The 15,662-nt window shown below is 42.9% G+C and overlaps 1 protein-coding gene across 1 annotated transcript in view; it reads left to right on the top strand.

The window, feature by feature from the left end:
* Positions 1–15,662, top strand: part of MATR3 (matrin 3) — a 42,832-nt gene that overhangs the window by 25,774 nt on the left and 1,396 nt on the right. Inside the window, exons 8-14 of the mRNA XM_049786000.1 lie at positions 1,715–1,840; positions 1,969–2,136; positions 3,388–3,519; positions 5,108–5,151; positions 5,254–5,617; positions 8,023–8,239; positions 9,270–9,391. Coding sequence (XP_049641957.1) covers positions 1,715–1,840; positions 1,969–2,136; positions 3,388–3,519; positions 5,108–5,151; positions 5,254–5,617; positions 8,023–8,239; positions 9,270–9,391 — 1,173 coding nt within the window. The remainder of the gene's footprint in view (positions 1–1,714; positions 1,841–1,968; positions 2,137–3,387; positions 3,520–5,107; positions 5,152–5,253; positions 5,618–8,022; positions 8,240–9,269; positions 9,392–15,662) is intronic.

Here is a 15,662-nt window from a genome sequence, read left to right as displayed (position 1 = left end):
CCTGGGATGTGAGGTTCATTCCCCAGCATTTCATATGGTCTCCTGAACCTGCCAGGAGCAATTTCTGAGCACAGACCCAGTAGCAACACCTGAGCACAGCAAAAAAAATTCAAATTGAGGGCTGGAGTGATAGCACAGTGGTAGGGCATTTGGGCATTTGCCTTGCACACGGCCGACCCGAGACGTGAGATTTATTCTCCAGCATCTCATATGGTCTTCTGAGCACAGCTAGGTGCAACTCAATAAAAGAAAAAATCTTCAATTTGGAGTAGATTAGAGAAAAAAACTAATTAAAGGTGCACATCATGGGCCCGGAGAGATAACACAGCAGTGTTTGCCTTGCAAGCAGCCGATCTAGGACCTAAGGTGGTTGGTTTGAATCCCGGTGTCCCATGTGGTCCCCCGTGCCTGCCAGGAGCTATTTCTGAGCAGACAGCCAGGAGTAACCCCTGAGCACTGCCAGGTGTGGCCCGAAAACCAAAAAAAAAAAAACTATTTGGGTGGCTGGAGCGATGGCACAGCGGTAGGGCTTTTGCCTTGCACACTGCTGACCCAGGACGGACCTAGGTTCGATCCCCAACATCCCATATGGTCCCCCAAGCCAGGAGCAATTTCTGAGCACATAGCCAGGAGTAATCCCTGAGCACCACCGGTGTGGCCCAAAACAAACAAAAAAACCTATTTGGTATCATTTTGGCAAATGTTTGAAATGGTCTTTCAATAAGTATTCTTTTGTTATTGGGCCATACTTAGCGATTAGTGCTCATGAAGCTATTCCTGGTGGTATATAGGGACTATATGAAATGCCAGGGAGCTAACCTGGGTCTGCTGTGCAAAGCAAGCATACCCTACTTGCTTTGATGAACTGCTCTAGTCCTAAATCGTAACTAAGCAGTAAATTTTCATAATAAAGGGCTGTAAAGGAATAATTATGGAGGCTGGAGTGACAGTACTGTGGGAAGGGATAGGGTAAATACCTTGGATGTAGCTGATCCAAGTTCGTTTGTTTTTGGGTCACACCCACCATCGCTCAGGGGTTCCTCCTGGCTCTGTGCTCAGAAATCACTCTTGGCAGGCTCGGGGAACCATATGGGATGGCGGGATTCAAACCACCGTCCTTCTGCATGCAAGGCAAATGCCTTACCTCCATGCTATCTCTCCAGCCCCAACTGATCCAAGTTGTATCCCTGGCAACCTTATGATTTACAACACTGCCTGGAAGTAATTTCTAGGTGCAGAGCCAGGTGACCCCTGAGTATCGCAAGGCATGGCCCAAAAGCCAGGGGTAAGGGGGTTTCTATGAAAAACCATTTCAGGGCCCGGAGAGATAGCACAGTGGTGTTTGCCTTGCAAGCAGCCGATCCAGGACCAAAGGTGGTTGGTTCGAATCCCGGTGTCCCATATGGTCCCCTGTGCTTGCCAGGAGCTATTTCTGAGCAGACACCCAGGAATAACCCCTGAGCAGCGCCGGGTGTGGCCCAAAAACAAAAACAAAAAAAGAAAAGAAAAACCATTTCAAACATTTGCCAAAATGATGACAATTTGTTGGGCGTTTTTTCCTCCCAAAAAATCATAAATAATAAATAGTAAAGTAATTTAATAGCATGAAAATAATAAAATCTATATTGACTTCATAAATTAGCAAGTTCGAAACAGATTTATCAAAATATGTAAAGCAGGTTTTTGTTTTGGTAATGATTTTGTGTAATTTCAGGCATTTATTGAAATGGCAACCACAGAAGATGCTCAGGCTGCAGTGGATTATTACACAACCACACCAGCATTAGTATTTGGCAAGCCTGTGAGAGTTCATTTATCCCAGAAGTACAAAAGAATAAAGGTGATCTCTCTATTTTCATATTTGTATTATCTATATTTAATGTGTTATATTTGTATTAGCTATTTTAAATTGTTACTAACTCGTGATAATATGTCATTTAAGTTGCCTTTTCCTCCCTCTTGTTAAAGAAACCTGAAGGGAAGCCAGATCAGAAGTTTGATCAAAAGCAGGAGCTTGGGCGTGTGATACATTTGAGCAATTTACCTCACTCTGGCTATTCTGACAGTGCTGTTCTCAAACTTGCTGAGCCTTATGGGAAAATAAAGAACTATATACTAATGAGGATGAAGAGTCAGGTAATATTTATGTAGAGTTGTTTTTTATTGTTTGTTTTAACAAATGTTTAAAGCTTTGTAAGGTTTTCTATGATGGACCATATGGAATGCTGGGGATTGAACCTGGGTTGCCTGCTTGCAGGCCAACACCCTACCTGCCGTACTATTGCTCTGGTGCCTAAATCGTATGGTTTTAGTTTTGGAGGTTTTTTGTTTGTTTGTTTGTTTTTGGTTTTCGGCTCACACTCGGCAGCACTCAGGGTTTACTCCTGGCTCTCTACTCAGAAATTGCTCCTGGCAGGCTGGGTGGGGGGCCCCATATGGGATGCTGGGATTCGAACCACCATCTTGCGTGCAAGGCAAAAGCCCTCCCTCCATGCTAGCTCTCCGGCCCTAAATTGTGTGGTTTTAATGGACAAATTCAAGTATCTTCTTAATTGTTTTGGGGGGGCCGGGTAGGTGGCGCTGGAGGTAAGGTGTCTGCCTTGCAAGCGCTAGCCAAGGAAGGACCGCGGTTCGATCCCCCGGCGTCCCATATGGTCCCCCCCAAGCCAGGGGCGATTTCTGAGCACACAGCCAGGAGTAACCCCTGAGCGTCAAACGGGTGTGGCCCAAAAACCAAAAAAAAAAAAAATTGTTTTGGGGTCACACCCAAATATCTCAAGGCTTAATTCTGACTCTGGTGGTAATTGAACCCAGGTTGGCCACATGTAAGACAAGTACCCGAATCGCGTACTTGGATATCTGACCTGGATGAATAAAAAAGTATCTTATGGGAAGAGTATCTTTTATTTGTTTGTTTTTGGGGGGTAGGGAGAGTATATTTAATGCTTTTGTATTCAATAAAATTTATCAGCTGGATGTTTGAATGTTCTTGTTAACATGTATTAGGCAATACTTTAGAAGATTATAAATCTCATGAGTTATTGCTCTTGCATTAAGTAGGGTTTTGTTTTGGGGCCACATTTCATGATATTCAGGGCTTACTCCTGGGTTCGTGCTCTGGGATCATTCCTGCCAGTACTTGGGACCATATTGCATACTGCAGATTGAATCCAGTTTGGCCACCTGTAAGGAAAACATCTACCATCTGTACTATCCTTCCAGCCCTAAAGATGTAATTGAATATTTGGTGCTACATTATAAGTATCTGTTATTTGGGTGTTTTTTACCATTCTCTATGCCTGAGGTTACATTTTCCTAAAAGTTTATTTAAAAATAAGTATGGTATCCTATTCTACTTTTTGTAAAATAATGTGCTTTCATTTTTAGGCCTTTATTGAAATGGAGACCAGAGAAGATGCAATGGCAATGGTAGACCACTGTTTGAAAAAGGCCCTTTGGTTTCAGGGTAGATGTGTGAAAGTTGACCTGTCAGAAAAATACAAAAAATTGATACTGAGGGTATGTATGCAAGAATGATACGTCATTGTGAATCCTTTTTTTTTTTTCTACAGCATGCTTAGGAACAGATTTTTTTTATGTTAAAAATGTTCTTGATGATTGATGTCGATTCCACCATCACCACCACCAGCCTTATTTCTTAGGTTTTTGAACTACATCTTGTGATGCTCATGACTTAATCCTGGCTTTGCACTCAGTGGTTACTCTTAGTGGTGTTCTAGGAATGAACCATGCATCTGCTGCATGCAAGGCAAACTCTCTACCCATTGTAATAATTCCCCAGCCTCAGGTATCTTTATTTGGGACCACAGTGGGCAATGCTCTTATCTTACTCCTTGCTCTGTACTCAGGAATCACTTCTATGATGGTGCATGCAGGACAAGTGCTTTACCCATATAACCTTGAGATTTTGCTGCTGAGAGCAACAGCCTTTAAAAGTATTTTTATGGGCCCGGAGAGATAGCACAGCGGCGTTTGCCTTGCAAGCAGCCGATCCAGGACCTAAGGTGGTTGGTTCGAATCCCAGTGTCCCATATGGTCCCCCGGTGCCTGCCAGGAGCTATTTCTGAGCAGACAGCCAAGAGTAGCCCCTGAGCACTGCCGGTTGGGACCCAAAAACCAAAAAAAAAAAAAAAAAAAAAAAAAGTATTTTTATTGGGCCCGGAGAGATAGCACAGCGGTGTTTGCCTTGCAAGTAGCCGATCCAGGACCAAAGGTGGTTGGTTCGAATCCCGGTGTCCCATATGGTCCCCCGTGCCTGCCAGGGGCTATTTCTGAGCAGACAGCCAGGAGTAACCCCTGAGCACCGCTGGGTGTGGCCCAAAAACCAAAAAAAAAAAAGTATTTTTATTACTCAGTGATCAATCTCTATGTGGTTTGGGACCATATGTGATCTAGGGATTGTACCTGGGTTGGCCACATATATTGCAAGAGCCCTACTGATAAATATTCGTTGCCTTTTTGTTGTTGTTTTGGTTTTTTGTTTTTGTTTTTTGGGCCACAACCAGTGACATTTAAGGGTTACTCCTGGCTTGGGGGCACCACATGGGACACCGGGGATCGAACCTAGGTCTTTCTGGGTCCGCTGTGTGCAAGGCGAAAGGCCCTACCACTGTGCTATTGCTCCGGCCCTTCATTGCTTATTTTTATTGCTCTGCCATATCCAACTGTGCTCTGGCTTACTCTTGTCTTTCCTCTGGGCTCTCTCTTGGCAGGACCTATGATATTGTGGTATCAGATACCGTGCCAGGGATCAGAGTATGATCAGACAAAAGTACCCTTGTCCATTTATTTGACCCCATTTACCATTTATTTTTTACTTAGAATACTTCTCTGTTGGGGTGGGGAGTGGTGTATTTTTGCAGTGCCAAGGATTAAACATAGGTTTCATGCAGTAAGTAAGCTTTTTATTACTGACCTTTAAGATTAGTGTTCTGCTATGGGATGTTGATTTAATGAGTTGCTAATTTATGCAGGTGGGAATTTTTAGGTATATAAATTACAGATATTAAATAAGCTTGGTTGACCATATGAATGATGATCATGAATTACTAGGTAATTTCAACTTCTATAAAATTTTGCCTTTCAGATTCCCAACAGAGGGATTGACTTACTGAAAAAAGATAAATCCCGGTAATTTCATTTTCTGTGTGTATTCATCCAATACTATATTAAACTTTAGTTCTCAGTCCAGCAACATTGAGATTTAACTTTTTTTTTTTTTTTTTTTTTTAGAAAAAGATCTTACTCTCCAGATGGCAAAGAATCTCCAAGTGATAAGAAATCCAAGACTGATGGTTCCCAGAAGAATGAAAGTACAAGTGAAGGTAAAGAACAAGAAGAGAAATCGGGTGAAGATGGTGAAAAAGAAACAAAGGATGACCAGGCAGAACAAGAACCTAACATGCTTCTTGAATCTGAAGATGAACTACTCGTAGATGAAGAGGAAGCAGCAGCACTGTTAGAAAGTGGCAGTTCAGTAGGAGATGAGACAGATCTTGCTAATTTAGGTGACGTGTCTTCTGATGGGAAAAAGGAACATTCAGACAAAGCTGTGAAAAAAGATGGAAGTGCAGCCACAAAGAAGAAACTTAAAAAGGTAAAGAAAAATTGCCTTTTTTTTTTTTAACTTCTTTAAATAGAAAATTAAAGTTTAACAATTTGGAGAGAATGAAGTAAGTTAAATGAAATTAAGTATTAACCATGATGTAAACTCTGCAATAAATAATAGATTAATAGAACTCCACTATAGTTTAGGTGAGAAAGTTTGTTCCCAAAGGGAATTTTGTAATTTAAGAAAAAAACTTAGATGGGGCCGGCGAGGTGGCGCTAGAGGTAAGGTGTCTGCCTTGCAAGCGCTAGCCAAGGGAAGGACCGCGGTTTGATCTCCCGTTGTCCCATATGGTCCCCCCAAGCCACGGGCAATTTCTGAGCGCTGAGCCAGGAGTAACCTCTGAGCATCAAACAGGTGTGGCCCAAAAAAAAAAGACTTAGAGTAAGCAGCATAGTAGTTCAGTTTTCGCTTTTGATGAGTTTTGGATCACATCACACCCAGTGCTACTTGGGAGAAGAGAATAAACATGTCAGAAACTCTGGTTGTCCTTGTGCAAGGCAAGAACGCTCCCTGCTGCGCTGTATCTTCAGCTTTTAATAGCTTTTTTTTAACATTTTCCTAGAATATGCTACACATATATACACATGTTAAATATGTATAAATTATCACAGAATAGTAAAATGGATAAAATTTATGGTTTGCAATCTGTTCACGTGCAGGTTCAGCTTTTTTTGTTTGGCTGGTTGGTTGGTTTTGGTTTTTGGGTCACAACCAGCACCGCTCAGAGGTTACTCCTGGCTCTGAGCTCAAAAATCACTCCTGGTTGACTTGGGGGATCATTTGGGATACCAGGATTCCAACCACCATCCGTCCTTGGATTGGCTGCATGTAAGGCAAATGCCCTACCACCGTGCTATCTCTCCAGCCCCTGGTTCAGCTATTTAAGGGTGCCAGGAATAAAACTAGACTTAGGGGGCTGCTGCGGTGGCGCTAGAGGTAAAGTGCCTGCCTTGCCTGCGATAGCCTGGGACAGACCGCGGTTCAATCCCCCCGGCATCCCATATGGGCCCCCAAGCCAGGAGCGACTTCTGAGCGCATAGCCAGGAGTAACCCCTGAGCGTCACCGGATGTGGCCCAAAAACCAAAAAAAAAAATTAGAATTAAGCACATGCCTGTATCTCTACCCAGTGCTATCCCCAGCACCAAAACTAGTCTTCTGATTCAATTTCTGATGGCACAATAGTCAGTGAAGTATAGAATATAAATATTTTATAATATTTTCTGTGTGGAAAGACTTTCAATTAGATTTAAAACACTAGTTGATGACTCAACCCTTGAGTCATGACTCAATAGGCTTGTGTACATTCTTTACATTCAAGAGCCTGGGTATCAGGGCCTGAGAGATAGCATGGAGGTAAGGTGTTTGCTTTGCATGCAGAAGAACGGTGGTTTGAATCCCGGCATCCCATATGGTCCCCCAAGCCTGCCAGGAATGATTTCTGAGCGTAGAGCCAGGAGTAACCCCCTGAGTACTGCCGGATGTGACCCAAAAACAAAAAAAATAAATGAATAAAAAAATAACCTGGGTATCAATCCAGCGCTTAATGATCCCCAAATATCAAATTGGGGATAGCCCCTGCTGAGTGCCACTGGATGGCCCAGAACCAAAATTAGCTGGGTAATTTTTGTTTGTTTGTTTGTTTAGTTTTTGGGTCACACCCGGCAGTTGCTCAGGGGTTACTCCTGGCTCAGAAATCACTCCTGGCAGGCTCAGGGGACCATATGGGATGCAGGGATTTGAACCAATAACCTTCTGCATAAAAGGCAAATGCCTTACCTCCATGTTATCTCTCCGGCCCCAGTGCTCAGGTCTTAATCCTGCACTCTGCTCAAGAATTACTCCTAGCAAGAGCTCATGAACTATGTAGGATGCCAGGGATCAAACCTGAGTTGGCTTGTGTGCATAGCAAGTGCACTTTCTTTTTCTATTTCTTTCTATTTCTTCCAGCCGAAGGAAAATATTTTGAGAGAATAAAGACAGAAAAACACCATTCTTTCCTTCAAATAAAGCAGCTTGAAGGATAATTGTTGCAGAGTAAATTTGTCTTAATAGCATTGTTTCTCATGAAATATGATATGGAAGTAGTTTTTTTTGTTTGGGGGCCACATCCAGCAGCACTCGGGTTACCCCTGGCTCTGTGCTCTGAAATTGCTCCTGACAGGCTCAGGCCGTGTGGGATGCTGGGGATTGAACTCAGGTTCATCTTGGGTCGGCCACATGCAAGGCAAATGCCCTATCGCTGTGCTATCACTCTGGCTCAGAATATGGAAGGTTTTGTCACTCTAGATGTGGTTGGTGATGAGGAAGATACAGAACTTCAGAAACTTTGTAAATTGGGGTTGGCATTTAAATATGGTGACAAAATGATAATGGTTTGGTTAAAATTAAGGTGAACAAGATCGATGAGCTTGATCAAGAAAATGAAGCAGCGTTGGAAAATGGAATCAAAAATGAGGAAAGTATGGAACCAGGCGCTGATTCAGCGGAGAATGATGACGATCCTAACAAAGAAAGTGAAGATGCAGATGGCCAAAATGATGAGAAGGAGGACTATACAATTCCTGATGAGTATAGAATTGGACCATATCAACCCAATGTTCCTGTTGGTGAGATTTAAGGCTTTGTTTTATCCTCTCAGCCTTCTGTTTCTGTTTCAAAAAAGATTATATATTTGGTATTGGATAAGCTGACTGCCTTTTGAATTATATGTAAATCTTAATAGATGTTTAATATACCTTTTTTTTTTTTTATTGTGGTCAAAGTGAATTACAATTCTTTCACAGTAATATTTGATTGGGGCCGGTGAGGTGGCGCTAGAGGTAAGGTGTCTGCCTTGCAAGCGCTAATCCCCGGCGTCTCATATGGTCCCCCCAAGCCAGGGGCAATTTCTGAGCGCTTAGTGGGTGTGGCCGAAAGAAAAACAAAAAAACAAATATACATATTTGAGGTGCATAGTGGCAATGAATGAGGGGCATTCCCACCACTAGTTTTGTCCTCCCTCCACCCCTGTTCCCAGCATGCATCCCATATCTCCTTTTACCCTCATAATGCTAGTGCAACTGTTCCCCTCTTGTAATATTCTTGCTTTTCTTCTCAAATATTTCTGAGTTTTGTATTCCCTTTTCTTGCCTTTTCTTTTTCTCCTCAAAGATTACGCTGAATTTTATGTTTTGTTTTGTTTATCAGTTATTTTTTTTCTACATTTTTTGTTTTTTTGTTTTGTTTTGTTTTGTTTTTTTTGTTTTTTGGGTCACACCCGGCAGTGCTCAGGGGTTATTCCTGGCTCCAGGCTCAGAAATTGCTCCTGGCAGGCACAGGGGGACCATATGGGGCGCCGGGATTCAAACCGATGACCTCCTGCATGAAAGGCAAATGCCTTACCTCCATGCTATCTCTCCGGCACTGTTTTTTTCTACTTTTAAGAATATTATTAGGGGGTGAAAAAAAGAATACAATTAGGTGGGAATTCAGCAGTTATGTACTATTTTATTAATATCTCCAATTGTTTAGTTATTTTTCAGTTTAGATCATATTTGATATACCACAAATGTTTAATTTCTACTAACAGGCAAAGCGTTGCAAACTAATTAAATCTTTAGTGTACTGAATTTATAAGATTGTATATTTGTATTCTAGGTATAGACTATGTGATACCTAAAACAGGGTTTTACTGTAAGCTGTGTTCGCTCTTTTATACAAATGAAGAAGTTGCAAAGAATACTCATTGCAGCAGCCTTCCTCATTATCAGAAATTAAAGGTAAGGCTGAACTTAAGAGCAGAATTGTTTTGTTTTGTTTTTTCATAAAAACTAACAAATTGTAGGAAAATAAAAGAATGTCTGTGAACCAAGCACAATGCTTTTGCTTGACATTAACTTTTTTTTTTCATAACTCTTAAGTAGTTTAATGAATTCTAGAAGCAGCTGAGTTTCTGATGTATACTCAAATGATTTAGTAATTCTTAATCATGTTATAATTTGTAATGAAATTACTTAAATATTTTTAATTGTACTTAATTCTCTAATTAGAATTATTTTGGAAGCTTGATAGCTAAGTCAAATAATATAGACATAAGTACTGTCCTATTTTTCAGTCAATTTTTATAGTGATTTTAAATTGTTAATGCCCTTCAATAACCTTTTTACCCCAATACATTTTATAATTAACAGTATATAAAAGTAGTAAAAGATTTTAAAAAGCTACAGGGCCTGAGAGATAGTACAGCAGGTAGGGCGTTGTTTGCCTTGCTCACAGCTGACCTACGTTCAATCCCTCCTGGCATATTATATGATTTCCCCCAAGAACCAGGAGTATTTCCTTGAGCACCACCAGGTGAAAGGCCAAAGCAAACCTCATAAAAGCTTACATAAACTCTTATTTGGAGAGATTTATATCTGAGTGGCTTAACAGAGTGAGCATTTGAAATAGATAATAGGAATAAACTTGAAAGTATCAGTTAAAGAACTAAGAATTCTATGGCTTATATTTTTTTAAGTACTGGAGTTTGATTCCTGGCACATCATGATATTCTTTAGCTCTGCTAAAAGGAGGCCCATAACAGGATGTACCCAGCAGAAGACTGGAAAGATAGTTAATTGGACTGGTGCTCAGTTTTGCATATAGGATATTCAAACCATGTGATACTGAGAACTGAAAAGCCTGAAACTGTACATACTTTATGTTGTAAAACTACTATAGTGTCTATTCATTTGTTTACATGTTTTATGTGATAACCAGAATGGGAAAAAATAGCATTGAATTTAGAGGATTTAGTTTTTGGGTCACACCCCACTCAGGGGTTACTCCTGGCTATGCTCTCAGAAATTGCTTCTAGCTCGGGGGACCATTTGGGATGCTGGGGATCAAGCCAAAGTCCATCCTGATTCAGCCATGTGAAAGGCAAATGCCCTACCCTGCGCTGTCGCTCTGGCCCCTGAATTTAGAAAATTTAATATTGGGGCCGGAGAGATAGCATGGTGGTAAGGCATTTGCCTTGCATGCAGTAGGTAAATGTTCTTTACTGCCTATGTGTGTCCCTTAAAATTAAGAGTATGGGGGCCGGGAAGGTGGCGCTAGAGGTAAGGTGTCTGCCTTGCAAGTGCTAGCGTAGGACGAACCGCGGTTCGATCCCCCAGCGTCCTATATGGTCCCCCCAAGCCAGAGGCGATTTCTGAGTGCATAGCTAGGAGTAACCCCTGAGCGTCAAAAGGGTGTGGCCCAAACAAACAAACAAACAAAACAAAATCAAGAGTATGGGAGCCGGAGCAATAGCACAGCAGTAGGGCCTCTGCCTTGCAAGCAGCCAAATCAGGATGGACTTTGGTTCGATCGATCCTCGGCGTCTCATATGGTCCTCCAAGCCAGGAACGATTTCTGAGTGCATAGCCAGAGTGTCACTGGGTTTGGACCAAAAAAAACCCAAAAAATTATGAGTATGGGGGCCAGGGCAATAGCACAGCGGTTGGGCGTTTCCCTTGAACACAGCCAATCCAGGACAGACCTTAGTTCGATTCCCTGCGTCCCATATGGTCCCCAGGCCAGGAGTGATTTCCTAGCGCATAGCCAGGAGTAACCCCCGAGCGACACAGGGTGTGGCCCAAAGAGCAAAAATAATTATGAGTATGAAGTTAGAAAATGGTCATTATTTAAAAACTTAACAGAAACAATATATTTTATCTGCTATGATATTATGTAGCTACAAGACCTAGAAAAGTACAAAAATAAAAGCAGGGGCCAGAGCAATAGGACAGGGGTAGGATTTTGGGTTTTGGTTTTGGTTTTGGTTTTTGGGTCACATCCGGCAGTGCTCGGGTTAGTCCTGGCTCTATGCCCAGCAATTGCTCCTGGCAGGCTCGAGAGACCATACGGGATGCTGGGATTCGAACCACCGTCCTTCTGCATACAAGGCAAACACTTGACCTCCATGCTATCTCTCCGGCCCCAAAGGGTAGGATAATTGTCTTTAACATGGCTGACTCTGGTTTGGTCCCTGGTGTCCGATATAGTGCACTGAGCACCATAATTCTTGAGTGCAGAGCCAGGAATAACCTCTTGAGTATTGCTGGGTGTACCCCCCACATACACACACAAAAATTTACTGATTATGATATTGTGCTTGTATATTCTAGTTTCTTATAAATCTTCTCTATTAGAGGCATCTTAATTCTGTTGTTTGTTTTGGGGCCACACCCAGTGGCACTCAGTATTTTTTAATTTAAAAGTTTTTAGGGGGTGGGGCCAAAGAGCACAGCAGTAGGATGTTTGCCTTGCACATGGTCGACCCGGGATGGACTCAGGTTCAGTTCCCAATTCCTGGCATTACATATGGTCCCCCAACCCTGCCAGGAGCAATTTCTGAGTGCAGAGCCAAGAGTAACCCACTAGGGGAGGCCCATGTGTTGCCCAAATATGTGTCGTCCTCTTGTGATATTAACTTTCATCCTTAAATGCTGAAGTGTGTACTGGGCTCTCTCCTGTCTTTTCTTTCTTTTTTTTTTTTTTTTTTTTTTTTGGTTTTTGGTTTTTGGGCCACACCCGGCAGTGCTCAGGGGTTACTCCTGGCTGTCTGCTCAGAAATAGCTCCTGGCAGGCACGGGGGACCATATGGGACACCGGGATTCGAACCAACCACCTTTGGTCCTAGATCGGCTGCTTGCAAGGCAAACGCCGCTGTGCTATCTCTCCGGGCCCTCTCCTGTCTTTTCTCTTAAACATGTTTCTCTCACCATCCCCGTCCTCAGAATTTCTAAAGTATTTATTTAAAAAAAACATTTGGGGGAATGGGAATGATAGCACAGTGGTAGGGAGTTTGCCTTGCACGTGGCCGATCCAGGACGGACCCAGGTTCGATCCCCTGTCAGGAGCAATTTCTGGTTGGGTCACACCTGGCTCTGTGCTCAGAAATCGCCCCTGGCAGTCTTGGGAGACCAAATGGAATGCCAGGATTCAAACCGCCATCCCATTTATCATGGATCGGCTGCGTGTTAGGCAAACGCCATACCGATGTGCTATCTCTCTGTCCCCCAGGAGCAGTTTCTCCACATAGAGCCAGGAGTAACCCCTGAGCCGCCACCAGGTGCACGCGACCTTGCATATGGTCAACACCAGGCTCTATGTCTGGTATCCCATATAGTCCTCCAAGCTTGCTATGAGTGATATCTGAGCCATGCAAACCTATCTATCACACATACGTGCGCTCAACAGTTACTCCTGCCTTTCCTCTCAGGAATTACTCTTGGTGGTGCTTAGAAGGGACCACATGAGATGCTGGGGATTAAATCCAGGTCAGCTAGGCAAGCACCTTACCCACTGTACTAAAATATTATTTTGGGGGCCGGAGAGATAGCATGGAGGTAAGGCGTTTGCTTTGCATGCAGAAGGACAGTGGTTCGAATCCCGGCATTCCATATGGTCCCTCAAGCCTGCCAGGAATGATTTCTGAGCGTAAAGCCAGGAGTAACCCCTGAGCGCTTCCAGGTGTGACCCAAAACCGGAGAAAAAAAGAATTTTATTTTGGGGCCCATCCCTTTATGCTCAGGGATCACTCTCCTCTGTGCCAGGAATCAAACCCAGGTCAGGTGCAAGCAAGGTGAGCACCGTACCCTCTGTATTATTCTTTTGGTCTTATCTTTTTGGTTTTGGTGGGGGTCCCACACCCAGTAGTGCTCAGTGCTTACTATTAGCTTTGTGCTCAGGGATCATTCCTGGTAGGTTTATACAACCCTATAGTAAACTGGGAATGAAACCCACATTGGCCTGTGCAAATCAAGTGCACAACCTTCTGTATTGTTGCTCCTTCCACAAAATTTTTCATTTTTATTGCTTTTGGATCATACCCAAGGATGCTTAGGGGTTGTTCTTTGCTCTGCTTTCCAGTAATTACTCACCCTTGTAGTGCTCAAGAGACCCTATGGGATGCTGGGATCAAACTCAGTTTAGGTGTATGCAAGGCAATAGCCTTAATTGCTGCAGTATTTTCCTAGATACCCAAGTTTTTATGGTTTTAATCTGTAATGGCAGACTTGAATATATTGCAAAAAAGACAATAGCAAACCTACTATTGGGAGAGGGGAGTGCCACAACCAGCAGTACTTAAGGGTTTATTCCTGGCTCTGTACCAGGAATTGCTCCAGCAGGCTTGGGGAACCAGTAAGATACCAGGATCCAGTTGGGGCCTGCCACACGCAAGTCAAGTACTCTATTATAGTACAGCAGTCTATTATCATTCTAGCCCCTAAAAGTCTTTTAGATATTTTAAAAACCTTTTTTAAGTTTTTTGTTTTGTTTTGTTTTTTGGTTTTTGGGTCACACCTGGCGGTGCTCAGGGGTTACTCCTGGCTGTCTACTCAGAAATAGCTCCTGGCAGGCACGGGAGACCATATGGGACACCGGGATTCGAACCAACCACCTTTGGTCCTGGATCAGCTGCTTGCAAAGCAAACGCTGCTGTGCTATCTCTCCGGGTCCCTTTTTTAAGGTTTTTAAAACCATATGCACCAGTGCTCAAGACTGTATTTCTGGGGCCGGGCGGTGGCGCAAGAGGTAAGGTGCCTGCCTTGCCTGCGCTAGCCTTGGACGGACCGCGGTGTGGCCCAAAAACCAAAAAAAAAAAAAAAAAAAAAAAAAAAAAAAAAAAAAAAGACTGTATTTCTGCTTAGGAATCATTCCTGTTGGGCTTAGTCATATGAAATGCCAGAATCGAGGTGGCTATGTACAAGGCAAACACCCTACCCTCTATACTACTTCTCCAGCCCAAAAATATTTTTTCTTTAAGAAAATGTATGCCTGGCGCCCGGAGAGATAGCATGGAGGTAAGGCGTTTGCCCTTAATGCAGGAAGGAGGTCATCAGTTCGAATCCCCAGCGTCCCATATGGTTCCCCATGCCTGCCAGGAGCAATTTCTGAGCCTGGAGCCAGGAATAACCCCTGAGCACTGCTGGGTGTGACCCAAAAACCACCAAAAAAAAAAAAATGAAAGAAAAGAAAATGTATGCCTGAGGCCAGAGCAGTAACATAGTAAAGTGTTTGCCTTGCACACAGCTTATCCAGGTTCTCTCCCCAGCATCCTATTTGGTCCCCCAAGCCTGCCAGGTGTGAACCCTGAGCACTAGGTGTGGCCCAAAAACCAAAAAAAGAAAAAGAAAATGTATGCCTGTTTGATACAGTGGAATTAGTATTGAATAAACACATACTTTTAACTGATCTATATATTAAAATACAATAGTTCGAAGTGACTATGGTTTATGGTAGTTTCTTTTTTCCCCCTTTATCAGAATTAAATTGCATATCAAAATATTCAAAAAATTTTATATTTTATCCTTTTTTTTTTTTAGCCCCATGTCATGCTGGGTATCTAAATCAGTTTAGTTTTATGGCTTAATGGAAATATTTAGGGGCCGGAGCTATGGCACAAGTGGTAGGGTATTTGCCTTGCATGCACTGACCTAGGACAGACCGCGGTTCTATCCCCCTGGCATCCCATATGGTCCCCCAAGCCAGGAGCGATTTCTGAGTACATAGCCAGAAGTAACCCTTAAGCATCACCGAGTGTGCCCCCCCCCCCAAAAGAAGAAATGCTATTTATACACAATGGAATTTTAAGCAGCCATCAGGAGAGATGAAATTTTCCTATGCATGGATGTACATGGAATCTATTATGCTGAGTGAAATAAGTTAGAGGGAGAGAGATAGACAAAGAATAATCTCACTCATCTATGGGTTTTAAGAAAAATTGGGCCCGGAGAGATAGCACAGTGGTGTTTGCCTTGCAAGCAGCCGATCCAGGACCTAAGGTGGTTGGTTCGAATCCCGGTGTCCCATATGGTCCCCCGTGCCTGCCAGGAGCTATTTCTGAGCAGACAGCCAGGAGTAACCCCTGAGCACCGCCGGGTGTGGCCCAAAAACCAAATAGAAAAAGAAAAATTAAGGACATTATTGTAATAAGGCCCAGAGACAATAGAGATGAGGGCTGGAAGAACCGGCTCTCAATTTGAAGCTCACCAGAAAGAGTGGTGAGTGCAGTTAGGGAAA

This window comes from Suncus etruscus, chromosome 14 (genome assembly GCF_024139225.1).
Source record: "Suncus etruscus isolate mSunEtr1 chromosome 14, mSunEtr1.pri.cur, whole genome shotgun sequence".
NCBI classification, from domain to species: Eukaryota; Metazoa; Chordata; class Mammalia; order Eulipotyphla; family Soricidae; genus Suncus; species Suncus etruscus.
The sequence above is the reverse complement of the archived record's forward strand: the minus strand, read 5'-3'. Positions and strand labels throughout refer to the sequence as shown.